The 19,233-nt window shown below is 37.1% G+C and overlaps 2 protein-coding genes across 7 annotated transcripts in view; both read left to right on the forward strand.

Annotated features, from left to right (window-relative positions):
• The window catches only part of LOC311288823 (kinesin-like protein KIF21A), a 50,990-nt gene extending 42,070 nt beyond the window's left edge, over positions 1-8,920 (forward strand). For all 6 annotated transcript variants that reach the window (XM_084406414.1, XM_084406411.1, XM_084406409.1 and 3 more), the window contains 9 exons: positions 200-402; positions 725-847; positions 1,874-2,010; positions 2,533-2,707; positions 2,812-2,967; positions 5,101-5,218; positions 5,499-5,666; positions 6,807-7,006; positions 8,169-8,920. In XM_084406414.1, the coding sequence (XP_084262540.1) occupies positions 200-402; positions 725-847; positions 1,874-2,010; positions 2,533-2,707; positions 2,812-2,967; positions 5,101-5,218; positions 5,499-5,666; positions 6,807-7,006; positions 8,169-8,226 (1,338 nt within the window). In that variant the 3' untranslated portion in view covers positions 8,227-8,920. The remainder of the gene's footprint in view (positions 1-199; positions 403-724; positions 848-1,873; positions 2,011-2,532; positions 2,708-2,811; positions 2,968-5,100; positions 5,219-5,498; positions 5,667-6,806; positions 7,007-8,168) is intronic.
• Positions 8,921-14,335: 5,415 nt separating this feature from the next.
• The window catches only part of LOC311288843 (copine-8), a 120,349-nt gene continuing 115,451 nt past the window's right edge, over positions 14,336-19,233 (forward strand). The window contains exon 1 of the mRNA XM_084406442.1: positions 14,336-14,679. Coding sequence (XP_084262568.1) covers positions 14,570-14,679 — 110 coding nt within the window. The 5' untranslated portion in view covers positions 14,336-14,569. The remainder of the gene's footprint in view (positions 14,680-19,233) is intronic.

Consider the following 19,233-nt stretch of genomic DNA (forward strand, 5'->3'; position numbering starts at 1 on the left):
CTTCAACTATAAACATATAAACATAGAATAAAGTTTATAAAAAAAAAAACAATAACAGCAGCCCTCAGTATATTCATTGAGGAAAAAAATTATATGTTGAGGACATAAATTGAAATCATGAGACATTTTCTTCACTTCTAATTTAACATACTATAACTAAAGTGTTTATACTCTTTGTTTTCATATATGATGAATTTAGGCTCGCAGAAGAACTACCACCCAAATGGAGCTGTTGTACGCCAACACTGGTGACCCTGATGCCCCTCCAGAGGATTTCTCTGCCCCTCTACTTCCTGTAGTGGAGAATCCTGAGGGATATAAAGAACCAGCCCCTGTTCCCCACTTAGGGGACAGAGACTCAATGGCCTTCTCCTCTAGCTTAGCATTCAAGACAAATGCTGTGTAAGTGAATGGTGAAAAGATATATGTTTTGGATCAAAGAAAGGAAAAAAATATATATTTTTACTATAATTACCGATACTTATACTGTATGGGATTAAGGACATGAAGTGTATTTCACAATGCCTAATATGAACAAGGCTAATCAAATTAGTTTTTGCTAGTGAAAACTAACAGTTATAAAACACATTTTATTGGGAACATGTTCATATTATCACTACAGCTAAATAAACCATGGCAAATGCCTTCACCTAGCATTCTCTAGCATTACAGTCACGTCTGATGTGAAGTTTTTAAGTCGCGCTGGCTTTTGTCTACTGTGTAGCTCCAGTGCCAGATCTCCCACGGCTACAGAAAAGAAGCTTGTGGACCGCTCGCCTCTCACCCGCAGAAGAGCTCAGGACAGGAGCCAGAACCCTGCAGACAAAACCAGAACCCTGGACAAACTGTAAGAAACTAGCTTTACATAAACTCCCCCCTTCCAAACATCTTTGCTAAATTTGTTTACATCTGTTCTAAATGTCTTGTATTGCTAAAGTGAACGTACATACTGTCGTTCAGTGAACAAAGAACAAAGTTTACGTAGGCGAGCATCAATAGCATACTAATACCAATAATTAGCATTAGCTGTCCCACATAGCAGGACCCTGGCAACCATCCAAACAAACGCGAAACGCTAAAAAAACACTTTAGCAACCACCTAGAACAACAACATAGCAACTTTATAAAGCACTTAGCATTACAAAACCACTTTAGCAAGTTTTGACAACAAATTTTTCAGTGTTGTATTAAAACCCAAAGGTAGCGTTTTTATAAAAATTTTATAGCGTCTATCACTCCATTTCAAAACATGTTTTATACATGTCATAAATACTACAACATATCATTAATACTATTGCCATAGAGTTTGGTCATAAGTAGGTATCTTAAAATGCACTGTAATGTTGCAACCAACCTTTTAAGGTGCGTTCACTTTAGCAAAACTTTATGGGCAAAAATGATCCATTGTCTTTTGTCAGTATTGTACGATTATGTGGATTGCTGGAAGACTGGATTTCACCAATGAAAATTTGGATTTTTGCAGGCGAAATCCAGTTATTTCAATAGAAATCTAAACAATTTGCATGAGGATGAAAGATTTCCCCCTACGAAGATTTCAAGAATTGTTCAAGTTGGGCATGTGAATTCTCGGCGTTGACCAACAGAAAGCAGTTTGTTTTGAAAGTAACCTCTATGTGAGCTGTGCTTCATACAGTTGAACATCTTTCACCCTAGCATAGAATTTTCAGTCCCGTGGATTCCAATTGAAATTAATGAATTTTGCGGTAAAAAAAGAACTGTAGCCACACCTCTAGAACAACCTATGATGCCTAAAAGGGCTGCTCACTACAGTTTGGAACAGAACCAGTGTATTTTATTTTGTTTGGTTTGATTGAGCGTTTCATGCATTATTATTGTGTGTTTTTTGGTCCAGAGGTGCGGTAAGCCCAGTTCAAGCGTCCCGCTCCAGCCGAGCAGCCAGACTGCAGTGTGTGCACGTGGCCGAGGGTCATACTAAACCCTTGCTGTGTGTGGACTCAACTGATGATCTGCTCTTCACCGGCTCAAAGGGTCAGATACTGATCTTTATTATTTTTATGTAAAAATCATAGCCTTATAAACAAGTCTTTGCTACAGTAAAATTACAAAGGAGAATTTAATTAACCCTTGACTAAGATTCACACTTAGCTGGTCATTTAATATACAATGACCACCATCTGACTATATATTATTTTATGTATTACATAGTTGATTAACTAACAGATTAATTGAGTTGAAATTGTTATTAGCTAACTTAAAAATGAAGGTAACACATTCAATCCTTCGCTTCTAGCTATATTAATTGAGGGGGTTGGTTTGGAGGGTTAATAAAAACATTCAAACCACAGTGAACATAATTTCTGTAGAACTCTGTATACCAACTATAACTCTCTAATGAGCATTTCATCTGTTGGTGCTGAAAACTAGCAATGCGCTAGCAGCAAACTTTTTTTAAGAATTTATATTCAAGCCATTCTTGTATTTACGATAGCTTGCTAACTTTACTACATTGGGTGGTTCTATTTGCACCCATCCCTTTTTTCCCTATCTCAGATCGCACATGTAAGGTTTGGAACCTGGTAACGGGTCAGGAAATCATGTCTCTTGGAGATCATCCCAGCAGTGTAGTGTCGGTCCGATACTGTTCCAGCCTGGTCTTCACCGTCTCCACTGCTTATGTCAAAGTATGGGACATCCGTGACTCTGCCAAATGCATTCGCACCCTCACGTGAGTCATTCTGGTACTGTTTAATATACTAAAAACCACTGTTCTCTAAAGCTTCTAAATATTTTACCTATGGTTGCTCATTTTTAGCACTCTGTCTCCTTTAGTTCTTCTGGACAAGTGTCCCAAGGTGACACGTGTGGGAGTAGTTCTGTTGCCATTCCACCAGGAGAAAATCAGATCAATCAGATCGCCCTCAATCCTTCCGGCACATTCCTTTATGCTGCTTCAGGCAACTCGGTCAGGATGTGGGACTTGAGAAGGTATGACCGATTTTACCACGAGTGTCTAGAAGTTCTTCTCAGTGCTAAATAGGGACTATAACTAATAAGAAATGCATGTGGGTAGTAGAGTTATCTTCAAATATACAAATTAAACTGTATTTGATGGTACTCAGTTAGTATAAGCTTTAACTAACTAATAATAATAATAATAATAATAATAATAATTCATTACATTTATATAGCGCTTTTCTCGGCACTCAAAGCGCTTTACATAGAAGGGGCAATCTCCTCAGCCACCACCAATGTGCAGCATCCACTTGGATGATGCGACGGCAGCCATATTGCGCCAGAACGCCCACCACACACCAGCTTACTGGTGGAGAGGAGACAGTGATGAAGCCAATCAGTATATGGGGATGATTAGGACGCCATGATGGACAGAGGCCACTGGGCAAATTGGGCCAGGATGCCGGGGTTACACCCCTACTCTTTCGAAAGACATCCTGGGATTTTTAATGACCACAGAGAGTCAGGACCTCGGTTTAACGTCTCATCCGAAGGACGGTGCTCTTTGACAGTATAGTGTCCCCGTCACTATACTGGGGCATTAGGACCCACACAGACCACAGGGTGAGCACCCCCTGCTGGCCTCACTAACACCTCTTCCAATCCTGGAAACTAGATTCTCTTCAAACTCCACCATAGTAATAGTTGACCATAAAGAGAAAATGGATCGTAGAAGACGGGTAACCTGGGGTGTGTTTCCCAAAAGCATTGTTAGTCAACCATGGTCTTCCATAATCAACATTTTATTCTGTGTTTCTGGAAATCATTGTTCCAGTGAACAGTGTGTTTTGCAATTGTGTGTGGTTGGAACTACAGCTCTCAACCTGTGCTTAAAAGCATAGTTTCAGTATGACATAAAGACTTGGGGTGCTTTCATTCTAGCACTTTTGGTTCACACCTGGGTTCGTTTTGTTTGTTCGGATGATGTGAACGCTGTGCACCCTCGGAAGTGAATCACTGATGATGAAGTATGATTCAGTAAAACTGTGTTTGTTTGTGTTCTCGCTCACTGACAAGCGGGACTGATTCAATGCAAGCTGAGAGAATGTATATCTCATTTTTTTGCTTGCCTTCAGCAGAAATGGACATTTTTTTGCAGTACATTTAGATCAGATAGACACACAGGCTGGTATGTGTTGACGGTTTGGAAACAATACTAAAGGTTAACAAAACAAAAGCATTACCTAGCAACCAGGGGGAAACAGCGGATGCTGTGATGTTGCAAATGTACTATGGTTTGGAATCATAAAAACAGTGTCAACACAATCCAGTGGGGGCAGAGAACCTGCGGTTGAATCAAAATCTTGTAAATAAAGCGAAACCGTGCAGAACAAAAATAGTGATGTAGTCCTCAGATGCAATGGTCATTATTTTATCACTCCACCAACTGTGTGATGTAATTGACGTCAGTTTGATATTTGGAACAACAGATCATTTGGGAATAGCTACAAAATTTTCCAGTGATGTATCACAGTTATGTTGTTGTACCCCCGCACCCCTGATAACTAACTAACCTGCTAACCATCTAACTAAGTAACTAACTAACAGAAACATACTCTTTAAACTGTATAATACTACTTGACCTTGTCGTTTTGGAGATGCTCTTACCCAGTCGTCTAGCTCTGTCCAATTCACTCTGATCTTCTCGCTTGACCATTTTTTCTGCTTCCAACACATGAAATTCAAGAACTGACTGCTCACTTGCTGTCGAATATATCCCACGCCTTGACAGGTGTCATTGTAACAATATACTAAATGTTATACACTTCACTTGTCAGTGGTTTTAATGTCGATCAGTGTATGATGGGCACATACTCCCAAAGTTCCCCAAAATGTTTTACCTTCAGACTACAATTCCTTCCAGTTGGAGGAATTCAAACATTTTGTTTTCACTTGTCAAGCGTCTCGTAGTAACAAGGCACATGTTTCTCCATGAGTTTGTTGTGTTTGAAATATTTGAAAGTTTAGTAGTTTGTCCAATACTAGTTTTTCCAATGAGTCCAAGGCCCTCTGTAACATTTACAAAAAGTGTTCAGATTTTAAAAGTCGTATATTGTATTCCAGCCCTAAGTCTCCATTTACACAATATTCTGTTGTCTTCTACAGGTTTGTATCTACTGGGAAACTGACGGGACATCTGGGGCCGGTAATGTGTCTTGCGGTAGACCAGATGGGGAAGGGTCAAGATGTGGTCATAACAGGCTCAAAAGATCACACCGTCAAGGTAAGTTCAGACATTCTAACATTCTCTCCGTGAACTAACACAAGAGCCCCTATGGGTGCATATGATAATTTCCACCTTTTGCTCACAGCTCATGCACAATTACACAAGCTATTGCAGCTAATTGATGGTTGCTTGAACAAAAACATTAGTTTAAACCATTAATGTACTGTAGCCTCAAGTGCAACCAGAAGCAAATCAAGGAAGATGCTTTTGGGCTCCGATAGATATGCTTTTTGGACTTGTTCTGTATTCCTAAGGCTGTTATTTTCTTGTGTTGCAGATGTTTGAAGTGGTGGAAGGCACTCAGGGCAGTATCACCGCTGCACATCATTTCGACCCAGTCCATAAGGATGGGCTAGAGGCTTTGGCCATGCATGGGGATTCACTTTTTACTGCTGCCAGAGACTGCATTAAAAAATGGGACCTAGCTAGCAAACACATACAAGGGGTAAGTACCTGATGCAAGAAAAGGCAGATTTGCTGAGTGGGGGTAAACGCTCTGGATGTGTTCCAGAATCCTGTGATGCTGCCTACCTAAGCAGCATTTTTAGGCATCATTCCCAAAGCTAAAGCGGTTCCATTTATTATGCAGCAAAATTGTGGTGCCTTCTTAAAAGATCTTGTTCCGGCAGCATTGTGTGTACAAAATGTCATTCAAGATGATGGAATCGAGATCAAATGTATTGTAAGTATACAAAAAGTCGGTAGATAAGCGATATGATAATCAGGGCTTGACATTAACACCCACCGATTCTCCAAATGCCAGTGTAACCCAGTCACTCCTTCTAGCCACTTTGGCGGGTTGGATTTTATATATAATACATTTTACTATTGTAGTCTTTAAAAAAGGCATCTGAAATAATAAACTAAGTGCAATGTAGTAACGCTTCCAATACTCATTTCCCACAGAATAGACATAGTTATGCGCATATTGCACATAATTTGACTCATTTCCACAAATTTTGTGCTCACACCTAAAGTGTGTGTGCATAAAGCCGCCTCTCAGTACTAAATTGAGTTATTTTTCGCTGCTTATTGCGCTTAAACAGTCAAATATGCAAAAAATAATGTCAAAATGCCGGTCTTGGCGAGTATTCACGTAAACCCAATCAGTTATGTTTTAAGTGAACGTTAACAGTTGAGATACAAACGCATGTGTAACAGTATAATGGGTCCGTGCGTCAGGTCTTAAAAAGTGGCAGCAGGTATATTATAATATACCTGCTGCTAAATTATGAGATAATATCTATTTGGCAGTTTTTCCCCATGGTATCAATGTCAAAATTGTGGCCAGTGAAAATGCTGAGTGGCTAGTAAAAAAAGTTAATGTCAAGCCCTGATGATAATGCTAAACTCTATTTGAAACAAGAAAGTCTATAATATTTGGAGAAAGCAATTCGTTAGCATTTCCATTCATCTCAGTAGCAGGTTTCAGGTCCTGAGGACAGCAAGTCAGCTCACTAGGACCTAGAACAGAGTTGACTTTTGTTTATACCTAAATATAATCTATATATGACTGAAGTAAAACCCTCACAACCAACTTTCAGCCATCCTGCTATAATTAATTTGTTTGCATGTGTTCTTGTAGCAGGTAGAACGGGCTCATTCGGATCTGCTGAGCTCTCTGGCGGTGGTTCCTGGCTCCAGTGCTGTTGTGAGCGGCTGCAAGGGCGGACTGCTCAAATTCTGGCACACAGACACGCTCAGAGCTCTGGGAGAAATAAGGGGTCATGACAGCTCTGTCAATGACATCTGCACAAACAACAATCAGCTCTTTACCGCCTCAGAGTGAGTGACAGGCATTTAAACACCGACACACATATAGAAAAACACAGATATAACCATAGCACCTATAATACACAGGAAGCCACATAACAACCTAGGTTAATCAGAATACTTGACTTGTAATGTAAACGCTGGTAATCAGTTGGTATTTTTTTTATTCTATGTCCGGACATGCAATAGTTAACAAGTCATAAAATTCCCAAAGTATTACAATTATTGTACATAATCAGAACATTCTTGGTTTTCTTATAACCTTACTGATGACAAGGTGGTAATTTGATGGTAATGAAACTTGGGGCTTGCAGTGTTGTTGTTACATTATCAACTAGTAACTAGCAACTAGTAACCAATTAATTACGTAACTGGTACATTGTGTGTTAGCTGAGTAATGTGCTAAAAATGACTAGAACACCCCAGCAACTGCATAGCAACACTTTCGGTAACCAGCCAAGCAAATACACATTGTGCTAGAAACTACTAGAACACCCTAGCAAATGCATAACACCTTGGCAACCACTGAACTCTTTTGCAGCCTCTTAGAAACACCTTGGTAACTACCCTGGCAAATACATAACAGTGTGCTTATAAGAAAAACACATCACTCTAGCAACTGTATAGCAACACCTTGGCAACCACTCTGACCTCTTTTGCATCCGCATAGCAACACCTTGGTAACCGCCAAGGTAAATACATAACAATGTGCTAAAAACCACCAGAACACCCTAGCAACTGCGTAGCAACACCTTGGCAACCACTCTGAACTCTTTTGCATCCGCTTAGCAACACTTTAGTAACTGCCCTGGCAAAATATATAACAGTGTGATCAAAAACCACCAGATCACCCTAGCAACTGCGTAGCAACACCTTGGCAACAACTCTGAGCTCTTTTGCATCTGCATAGCAAGTAGCAACACCTTGGTAACCGCCAAGGTAAATACATACAGTAACTATGTGCTAAAAACCACCAGCACAACCATGCAAATGCATGGCAAAACCTTTGCAACCATATAGATACACCCCAGCAACCATTCACAACAATCTAGCATTGTGGTAGCTTTTGGGTAGTTACCACTCACAAATTTTTTTTTCATGAAAAATAGAAAAATAATTGATAAACTGCACTGTTGTTAATCTGAATCATGGCTTTTTTTTTTTTTTTTTACAGTGACCGGACAGTGAAGATCTGGCAAGTGAAAGGATCTTTAGAGGACGGCCTTCACTGACTCAGTAAAAGCACCTCTGATGAGAACAGAAAGTCACTGTGAAGGTTTTGGCTTTCCTGCAAGAATTTCCTCTACCAACGTGACAATTCTTTCCTGAAACTCTGCTTCCATTCGGCAGTGACTCAGTGGAGAGCTTCCTGTTGTGACTGCTGTATATTTCCTCATCTACAGTGTTGAAGTGCCCTGTTTAGCTGTTGCTGACCATAATGGGGGATATTGTAGGTCAATAAGTGTTTGTTCATGTGGCACATTCCTAAAGCTGGGCTTTGGGCTTCACAGGCTGCCATATGAGCAGTGCGTTTAAGAAGCACATGTGTTTGTGAACGTTATGTTGACTGGACTTAACCGATATTCTTTTAAATTATTCATTAATATTGATGTCAGCTCTTTCCAATGTTTGTTGACCAAAGTTAGACTCTTTTGTGTGAATCTTTCCATGTAACTATAACATCACCCGGCTCAATGCAACCATTCAGTCTTAACTGCACTGGAATGGTACAATGATATTTGCACCAGCACCGCTATCTCTTGTCTACTTTGTGTTTTATCTTTTTTATAAAGCCTGGACTGTTTCTTTTTCAATTTTCTGGTTGAAACCTTTTAGTACGCTGTACAAAAACATTTCCTCTGATGTACTGTAGTTATTATCAATGTCAGATGGCAAGTGAAAATAAACTACATCTGTCAAAATCCCACAGGTGTCTCTGAAATTTTTCAGTCAGACCAAAAACTATGGTCGGACCTTATTCAGAGCAGCGCCATGACAGGTATGAAAGCGAGGCTGTGATGATATCATAGACTTACCGTGTTTTCAATGGCATCCACTGCATAAAGCTCCTAGATCACTTATAATTCTCCACAGCTCATGTTTTCTGGAGTTTGTCTACTGAAATGTATTGGAAATAAGTTTTTTTTGCAGTGTTTCGCCAGCAGAACAGTCAAATATGGCGCTGATGTGAATAAGGTCTATAGAATGATGAGCTTTAACGAATGTGCGTACTGTAAGTAAAGAAGTGAAACTGCAATTTCGTAGTACTATCACTAGGGGGCAGTGCACACACAATGGACTGAAGTGAACTGGCATAAACAGTGGATGCATATGGATGGCCCTTACATTCAGGAGACTTTTGATTAATTTGATTAAATTGTAATAGAAATCATGTTTAATTTACATAAATAATAAATATATATATATACATACATACACGAAGACCTCCGATGCAAAAGCCTCTACCTCTGCGCACATAGTCTATACGTTCATCAGATACTTTCACTTCACTCACTATATCCACATCACCCATGCACATTTTATTTTTTATAGTTGTTACCAATTCATGTTTAATGTTAATCTATATTATATAAGGGGTTTAAATCAAGTGATTAAAAGAAGCTACAGATGGCTTTGACAAATTAGATGCAAGTATGGCTCTGATTAAAAATATAAAACCACAGATCAATCACTCTGAAATAATTATCCCTACAAATATGCTCTCATTAGTTTCACGATGAAGTTTGAAATAACCTGACATGAAGAAGCACTCGTTCTGTTTATGAACTAATGAAACCTAATGAAAGTGAGTATCAGATTTAGTTTGTTTAATTGACACAGTATATTTTATGCTAATGGAACACAGGCGAAACACTGTATTTTATATTTTATTTGTCCTAGTTACACTTCTGCATCGCCTGTGGCCTGTTGCTCAAAAACAAATTTAAATCTAAGGTGTATTAAAAAAAAAAAAATTTAAATAAAAAAAAATTAAAAAGCCCATTGACTTTGGAGCAATGGAACCGGAAGTGCAAAGACGCCAACTTTTTTTGGATTCATTCCTGCAGCACTCTATTAGAGTACGGGAACTAACCGTTATGCCGTAAACGTCCTGTTGAACGGACATGGAGCAAGTCCTTCTCTTACAGCAGCTGTCTGCATCTTGCAAGGCACTCATCTAAATTTAGAATAAGAGGGAATTCACTCGGCTGTAAGGAATCTCTCAGCTCAAGCACACAGACCATCACGTCATACCGTACTCTGCTGAATGTCCGTCAGTCATCCACTTCTTACTGGAAACATGACGAAAGGATACAGGATTCTGTTTGAACAAGGCAGACCTGTGCGAATATAGAAACTCAATATAAAAAAACCATACAGTCTCTAAATAAATACCTTGATGAGAGTGTCTAATAAATCAAAGGTCTTTGTTCTTCCTGGTGAGACATGCTGATTGATTTAAAGGCTATTCCTGATGAAGCCATCCATTCTCTGAGGTGTGCGGATGGAGAGATGATGAAAATTACCGGCTGAGATGATGATGAGGTCTAATGTTTCATTATGTTGTTGTTTTTTTGTAAACAAGTGACATTAAGATGGCTAATCATGCCAAAATGCACTGACAAAGTCCGAAATCACTCTACTGCCAGAACATGTATTGCATTTAAAGACTTAAAAAAAAAAAAAATTAAGAATGATTATTAAATGACTTTTACAGGCTTTTCCCTAATCACTGAAGTGACCTCGACGTCCGGGTTAGCGGTAGCATAAGCCATCAGGCAAGTGTTATTTAAATAAACTCCTGATGTACTTACAAACTTTCCAATGCCTCGTTTTATGAGTACAGAACCTATTTGTACTAATGTAGAAGTTTGGTACCATTCCAGGCATTATTTAGCCTGGGTTTCCCCATGCTGCCTTGCGCGCAGCACGATTTTATTCACGCTGCTAGGCAGCCTGGACACCATGGATCAGATTTTCCCCTCAAAAAGGGAACCAATCACAGAACGGGGAGGGAGCAGCAAGACACCGAAGCAGTTTGTTTATATCTATGGATCCAACATGGCAGCAGACGCGAAGTTACCTTTCGATGCAGCCTTAGATAGCGTTCTAAGTAGTTTAGTCGCTGAACGCCATCGTGTACACATAAATCTCTGACCCATCGTCTTCTTCCTCGTCGAATTTCTGTCGCTCTACATACGTCATCTGGTATAATTGAAACGATTGGCTATGAGCTACGTACAGGCGCATTTGATAGACATTCGTAGCGCCCAATAAACGGCTCTGGGCATTCGTAAACCACGCCTCAAATACGAGACAATTAACATGTGGTTCCCAGACCACGTCTCAATGAGACGAGGTCTGACGTTAGCCAGGCTAGGCATTATTAGTGGGGTAATTTACAAGATACAACCTTGGATCCATTAGCGCCTGCACTAAGCCATTCGGCTGATATCTCTAAATAAGCTCTAACTTTAATAATGTTCGACCAAGGGAAAAAAAAAAAGCTTCTAGGGTGTGTTTGGCTCGAGGTCATGGTGCAAAGGACCCTAGGTTGAAATTACTCCAAAACCATCCCTTTAAATCTACACAGATCATGAACAGAATACTAACAGGTGTGATCAAATTAATCAGTAACCATAGTAACAAACAACTGGCGGGAAAATGAACAAAGGAAACAATGCTGAGCAAACTAAAGGTCCGTGGAAATGACATGTGCTGTGTCTCAATTTTCCTACTTATACTATGCCCTAAAAGTATGTACTCTTTTTGTGAAGAAAAAGTACATACTTTTGAGTATGTACTGTGTAGCAGAGGAGTAGACAAGCTTTGGGACATACTATCACGTCATACAATTGCGTCTTTAACAGTTGCTCTCTGACACAGTAAACTGGCCTGTCAATCATGTTGTCACAGTTAATATCCTCCACATTTCATTTCATTTCCTACCGTATCAGAGAGAAAAGCAGAAGCACGTTGATCTGCAGTCGCGGGTTTTTCATGCAGATAACTCTCCTCATATTAACGCATAATGATACATTTAAAAGTTAATGGCCTTACGGATCTTTATAAAAGTCCACATTGTTATTGCAGATTAAATATAACAAGGATAAATTTTTTTTTTTTTTTTAAATGATCACGTTAAACTTTAATTAGTCACTCAAACCTTTATCTAACCGTCCGTCGCGCATATCCGCCATGTTTTGTAACACTTTTTACTCGCGTTTGTAGTTCCTCCTCCGAAGCACAATGGGTTGTGGGCAATATAAGCCTTTATAGTGTGCACGGATCCACACTTCGAAAATACACCATAAATAGTAGACCATCCGGGGACTTCTGGCATACTCTTTTCAACATGCTATGCTTTGGGACAGACTTATTTTAATCTCACATACTGTTTAGGATGGATAGTATGGACATTAAGATGCAGGGAAGATGAATAAGTATGATTAGATCCAGATTTTCCAGCTCCACTCCGGGTTTTTCATTTTCTGCATTTTTACAAATAAAACATTGTTTAGTATGTTTTTTAAGCCGTTTAAGTTACGAGTACTCAGGAAAATATTCCCATAAACCACGTTTGTGTTGTAATACCACACCTCATGATGTAAATTTGTGTCCTCATATATGGTGCCTAATAGGTTTCCTAAAAGAATTGCTATTAGTCACACTTCTATAATTAACCATGGCACATCACATGTTTTACAGTATGAGACCTTGTACAAAATATATTTTCTTTTCCATCTGCGATTCCACTTGCATATTTAATGCCTTGTTTGTATTTCAACAAAAGAGCCACTTGTATGTCATCCATTCAATTCTGCCTTTCACAAAAAGACTCTAACAGCAGCAACAGTCACATTCACTATGATTTAAAAAGTTATTCATTTCACACTGTAAAAAGTGAACAGTTGGATCAACTTAAGTTTTCTCAACTTAAATGATCACGTTTTTCACGATAAAACGTGATAATTTAAGTTGAGAAAACTTAATTTCTTTAGGTGTTACCAACTGAAGTGATTTTTTTAAGTTGATCCAACTGTTCACTTTTTACAGTGCATATGCATTCGTTAGATATCCGTTGAGTCATCTAAAGCTGTCCCTGAATAAATGTAATCGTTGTATTGATGTCCAGTTGTTTGCCAGTTAGCATGAATGTACTGCTAATCTAGACCTGATGGCAAAAGTCAATAATCACTGTTGTTGATCCCTGAAATGTGAGTTTTTCCACCAGTCCCTAGAGACAGCATTGCCATATCTTCGTAAATTCAATATGAGACTCGTCATGACCATGTGTAACTGGTTATATTCAAAGCAACTGTAAAGAGAGTCAATTCAACATGCCTCATCTGAGAACAATGCAACATAATGAACTCATCTTTGTGTTCATGCGTTGAGTCGGAAAGGATGCAAGTAGTTTTAGTATACATTATATTTTTTGTCTCTTGAAATTTCAAAGTGTTTGTATTGTTTCAGAAGAATTATACTAGATTATTGGTCCAGCTGCCGCTGGAGTTGTAGAATTCAGTTGGAACTACTTCCTCAATGACTAATACAATGTGCACCACTTTAGTTTCAGAAAGAACCTTATGGAAAGAAAGAGAATCAGCTGATCATAAGGTGAACATAAACTTTGTATTCCCATAGCTTAACAAATGTAATTATGTACATTAGAAATTTAAGTAACAGCCATTGTTATACACATAAACATGTATTGTGTTATTGCTCAGTCTACAATAAAATGCTGCATTTAAAATTATTTTAACATAATCAATATTAACATAATCAGACAAAAGTTTAGTAATTACTCAAATTAATGAATATATATATATATATATATATATATATATATATAAATAAATAATGTTTTATTTATTTGTATTTTTATATGTTTACATATTTGTATTTATATACTATACAGTACTATGTAGCTACACATGTGATATAACACTTAAATTATACAAAAATGTTTATTTGAATAAATACTGCATTATTTAATAATGTCTATATTTATGATTGTGTTCTATATTATTATTATTTTAATATGGTATCTATATGATACTATATGTCACATGTAATATAATATTTAAATTATACAACAATATTTATTTTAATGAATACTGCATTATTTAATAATTGTGTTCTATAACAGTATTATTATTATCATTATTATAATCATTACGTGGTAATAATAAAATGAAGAAGAACAAGAAGTAGAACATTAATGGAACTGTTGTTGTATCTGACACGGCATTGTCAGTGTTAAATCTGTTTTGAGTCTCACATGAATTCACAGCGAAGAATTCTCCAAGTGTGGCACCATTCCTTCGCCCATGCAGCACACACACACACACACACACACACACACACTCTCTCTCTCTCTCTCTCTCTCTCTCTCTCTCTCTCTCTCTCTCTCTCTCATGGCCAGCAGAAGGGACGCCGTCTCTGTTACGGACTGACGGAAGCTCTGCTTTCCTCCTCGCATTCTTTCCAAACCCATGAATTCACTCGCGTAAAGAGGCGTGAGTCTCCACACTCTTCCGTCTAAAGGGGTTGAATAAAGGAAACCTCAGCATGAATAGTATGAGCAGTTGCGGCTTCCTGAATATGGCGACGACAGGAGATTTTGACCCGCTCAACGCCACTATTCCTGCCACAAAAGTTGAGATTACGGTCTCGTGCAGGTGAGGAACGTTTACGTACCGCTCGCACCCTTACGCACAACTGCCTTTTATTGACAATCCGTGTTAATGTTGTACTAAAACATTTGGAGACGACACAATTACGCATGACATTTTGGCACAAAACCAGGTTATAACCTCGTCTATCTCCAAAATGTTATGCGTAAGTGTGTTAACGTGGTTTCTATGTGAATATCATAATAGAAGAAATGTATTTCCACTGTACTTTTACTCTCGGAGTTTTTCGAACTGTCACTTTCTTTCGCACCATAACAAACACTATCCACGCCGCTTCTTCCACCAGCTGTTAGTCAAATGCCTAACATAAGTTTTGTTGTGGTATAACTATGTGGTGTTTTTCCGAAATGGGCTATTACTTCAGAAGTGAAATTAAGTTAAAGGTGGACTTTGTAAAGATTATGATTTGATTTTGGGTCTAGTCAGGTAAACCGAAACCACACAGTCGCACGTTTGTTTTGATCATGATGATGACTATCTATCGACTTCTATTGTTTTATACTGCACTATTGATATTTATTTCGTTAAACCTTAAGTCATAATTTGGTTTATTATGTTTATTGAACCCTCATTCAGGTTTGACTATGCTTTGGTCTCCACAATGTAGAAAAACCCCTCACACTTGTTGTTGTATTACGAATAACGGGCTTCCGGTTGATTTCTTTCTTACTTTTATAAACGTCTGCAAAACCACACGTACGTTTGAATCAGACATCTTTCCTTGATGATGTTCAAGATCAATTTATGAGATATCACATTATAACTCAAATATGTAACACTTCTTTACACGTTCCTTATCCTAAACACACTTGCCATCTTTTAAAATACTGTTATGATTCATATTTTGGTAGCACTTTATTTTACAGTTCTGTTTCCATGTACATACTAGTTACTTATTATAGTAATTACGGTAACACTTTACAATAAGGTTTATTAGTTAACATTAGTTAATGTAATTAATAACATGAACTAACAATGAGCAATACATTTGTTACAGTGTTTATTAATCTTTGTTAATGTTATAGAAATACAGCTGTTCATTGTTTGTGCATATTCACAGTGCATTAGCCTAACTAATGTTAACAAATACAACTTTTGATTTTAATAATGTATTAGTAAATGTTGAAATTAATGTTAACTAAGATTAATAAATGCTGAAGAAGTAGGCTATTGTTAACTCTTAGTTCATGTTAACTAAGGTAGTTAACTAATGTTAACTAATTAACCTTATTTTAAAGTGTTACCGTAATTGCAATAATAAGGTAGGCTACTAAACCTGAACCTTACCATAACCCAGTAGTTATCTTATATTGCCCAGTACTTTCTTAGGTAAGTACACTGTAAGTACACGCAAGTACATACTGTAAAATAAAGTGCAACCCATATTTTATTAATATATCATCATGATTGCTGGTGATTTACCTTTTGAACTCACCCTCCCACCAGAAGCGAGTCATTTTGGATAATTATTATTTCATATTTCCCAACAGCCTGGGTTTAGCTGGAAAATGATGACATATTTGGGAAAGTTATTGATTGTTGTGCATTAAGAGGTTGTTCAAATGAATAATTTACTTGTAGGCCTATACGTTTGTGATGCATCTGGCTCCCCTCGCGTAAACAAATGCGAGCGGGCAGGAGCTGTCCGCTCAGCCGTTGTGAGGAGATGTTGACGGTGAATTACTATGCTCCGTGTCCCCTTGGGCAGGCTTGTGCAACAGGGAACACACACACACACACACATAGATACACACAATCTAGAAGCTCTTTTCCAACACTGCACCGGGTGGGAAGGGAACGGTAGTGGTGCCATGGTTACGATCAGGTACATTCCTGTACTGTAGGGCCACTTTACCACTGTCACCATGGTTATCATGGGAGATGAGCAGATAGAGGAGAATGTCTGTATTAATAAGATCACAGTAAAACCTGTAAAATAAAATGCTAAATTAGATGCATATTACATTTAGTGTTTAGTGTTATGGATATTTCGAGGTCCACATGTGTCGTGAAGTTTGCACGTTGAGGAAGTTGGCTTGTTGTTTTTTTTAGCTGTTAATTATGTTTCAGAGTGACCGGAGTTCAATTTTCAATGTGAGCGTTTTCGTGTGTAATTATCTGAACTTGAAGCTCATGAGGGTGTTAGGTCACTGTATAATCACATACAAATTGGAGAATGGCTTTAGAATATCCAACCTGACTGGTTTACGCTAGTTAAATATAGTCTGTTTTATAGAGATGATTTAATTACAGTTGTTGTTTTTTTTTTTTTTTTCAAGAGGTAAGAAGTGAATACAGGATATATGTGGATAACAGATAACAGACTTGTATTTTAGGTTATAATATATATGACTGTATATTATAACTGTATGCACGATTCTGGATAAATTGAGAATCACGTTTTCTTTTTTTTTATTTGTTTAAAATAGAGATTACGATTTTCTTAAGATTCTGAATAGATGACTAAACAAAATAATAGAGGTTCTCACAAAATGTTAATTGCTGCAGTCTATTTAAAAATGTTTAACTGATTTGAATGAATATAAAAAAATAAAAATAAATATTTTTGAGTGAATGATTCAATGACTCCCTCATAAAGACTTAACTTGTTTCATTACACGATGAATCAACGTTTTTGAACGAATCTCTTTAGTGAATGATTCAATGACTTACTCATAAAGATTTCACTTGTTTTTCATTACACGATGAATCAATGTTTTTGAGCGAATCTCGTGAGTGAGTGATTTAATGACAAATACACTTTTAACAGTCACTTGTCGCCACCTACTGGTGTAACAAATACAATCTTTATTTAAAGTGTCAAGTTACTTTCAAAATGTGATTTACTCTATTTTGATCGCTACCGTAGATATCAGTGTTTATATCCGAGCTGTAAACTTTTATCCCAGTCCCTCTGTGATATTTTGAATTATTGTTTTCAATTATTATATAAGAGTTTCATATAGCCGAATCGCTGTCATATTGGAATAAGATTGCGTAGATGTTTAAATCGAGATCGTTTAACGATTATTCGTGCAGCTCTAGTGTATATTTTGCTGTAAATTGCTGACCATTTAATCTTTAAGGGTAAAAAATATATAATATATAATAAAAAACTGAATGTATATAAAATGTTAAATAGTTAAATAATATTTAAAATATTTAATAAATGTATTTTTATATTTTACTATTTATTTCATATTTATTTAAAATAGTTGCATGCTACTGTATGTTATCGAGATGTTACAGTTTGAATAAAAAAAAAAAAAAAAAGATTTTGGTAAGAAATGTAATTGCTAGTCATAGATCGGTAAATGTACACCCAACATAAATGGATGTCATATGATTGCTATATCTTTATCAATAAAAAAGGATTCTACAGATAATTATAATCGGAAGTTAAGGTTATCTGGTATTAAGGTTAAGGTATTATGGCTCATTTAGCACATGGTCTCACAAACGTTGTAGGTCTACAAGTTCTTCAGAGGTGGAGCAGGGACCCTCAGTTACATATTGTGTAAACTTGTTAGTTATTTTACTGTTCTGAACTTTTTTAAACCATTTTTTCCCCATAAATATTAGTTTCCCCACACATATTATGTGTGACTATGACTAATATTCTACTTAGTGCTAATATTCTACAAGCTCTTTCGTCTCGTATTGAATAATCAGTAACACAATGTAATTCAATTGAAATACCGCTCCAGAACACATATACTTGCATTTCCCACTGTTTATGGCTCTATTAAAGCCGGAGTGGGCGGTCTTAGATAGATAAGAATCCTCTTTGGGCTCTGATTCCAATTATTGGTAAACAGCTTTGTTGACACTGTTTATGTGTTCATTTTTTTCCTGTTTGATTCACAGAACTTACAGTTTCAATATTTGAACTATAAATGCATTTAAAAAAAAAAAAAAAAAAAAATCATTCAGACAGGTCATGTGTATTCCATACAGAAGACTATTAGGTAACACTTTATTTTTCAGTGTCATTGTCACACGTTACATGTAATTACTTTAGTAATAACTATAAATTATGCATAATTACATGCAGTTAACCCTAAATCAAATCCTCATCCTAATCCTAACCCTATTTAGTAAGTACATGTAGTTAATTATTATTACTCAGTACTTAGATGTATGATTACACTGTAATACTGACAAATGAAAATAAAGTGTAAACGGATTTTATAATAGTAGTGTAACAGTTTTGTTTGTCTGCATGTTTTGGATGATTGACAGATGTTTACTGCATTGTTATGCAGTTGCTAGGCTACTATTGGTGGTTGCTAGGGTGTTTTTTTTTTTAAACGTCCACCCCCCCCAAGTCTTTATATACTGATGGCTTGTGGCAAAAAAAATAAATAAAAAAAAATGTAAATTTGATATCTTACAGAGGTAATTACTTCACCTTCAACATGACAGAAACTCTTTTAAATGTCAAATGTAACTGACCATTAAACACTAGCGGCTCTTTCCCTCATAAAATTCATAAAATAACCCTTAATTTCAGCATTTGCTCTTCTGATCCAGCCTTAT

The sequence above is a fragment of the Rutilus rutilus genome (assembly GCF_951802725.1).
Source record: "Rutilus rutilus genome assembly, chromosome: 4".
NCBI classification, from domain to species: Eukaryota; Metazoa; Chordata; class Actinopteri; order Cypriniformes; family Leuciscidae; genus Rutilus; species Rutilus rutilus.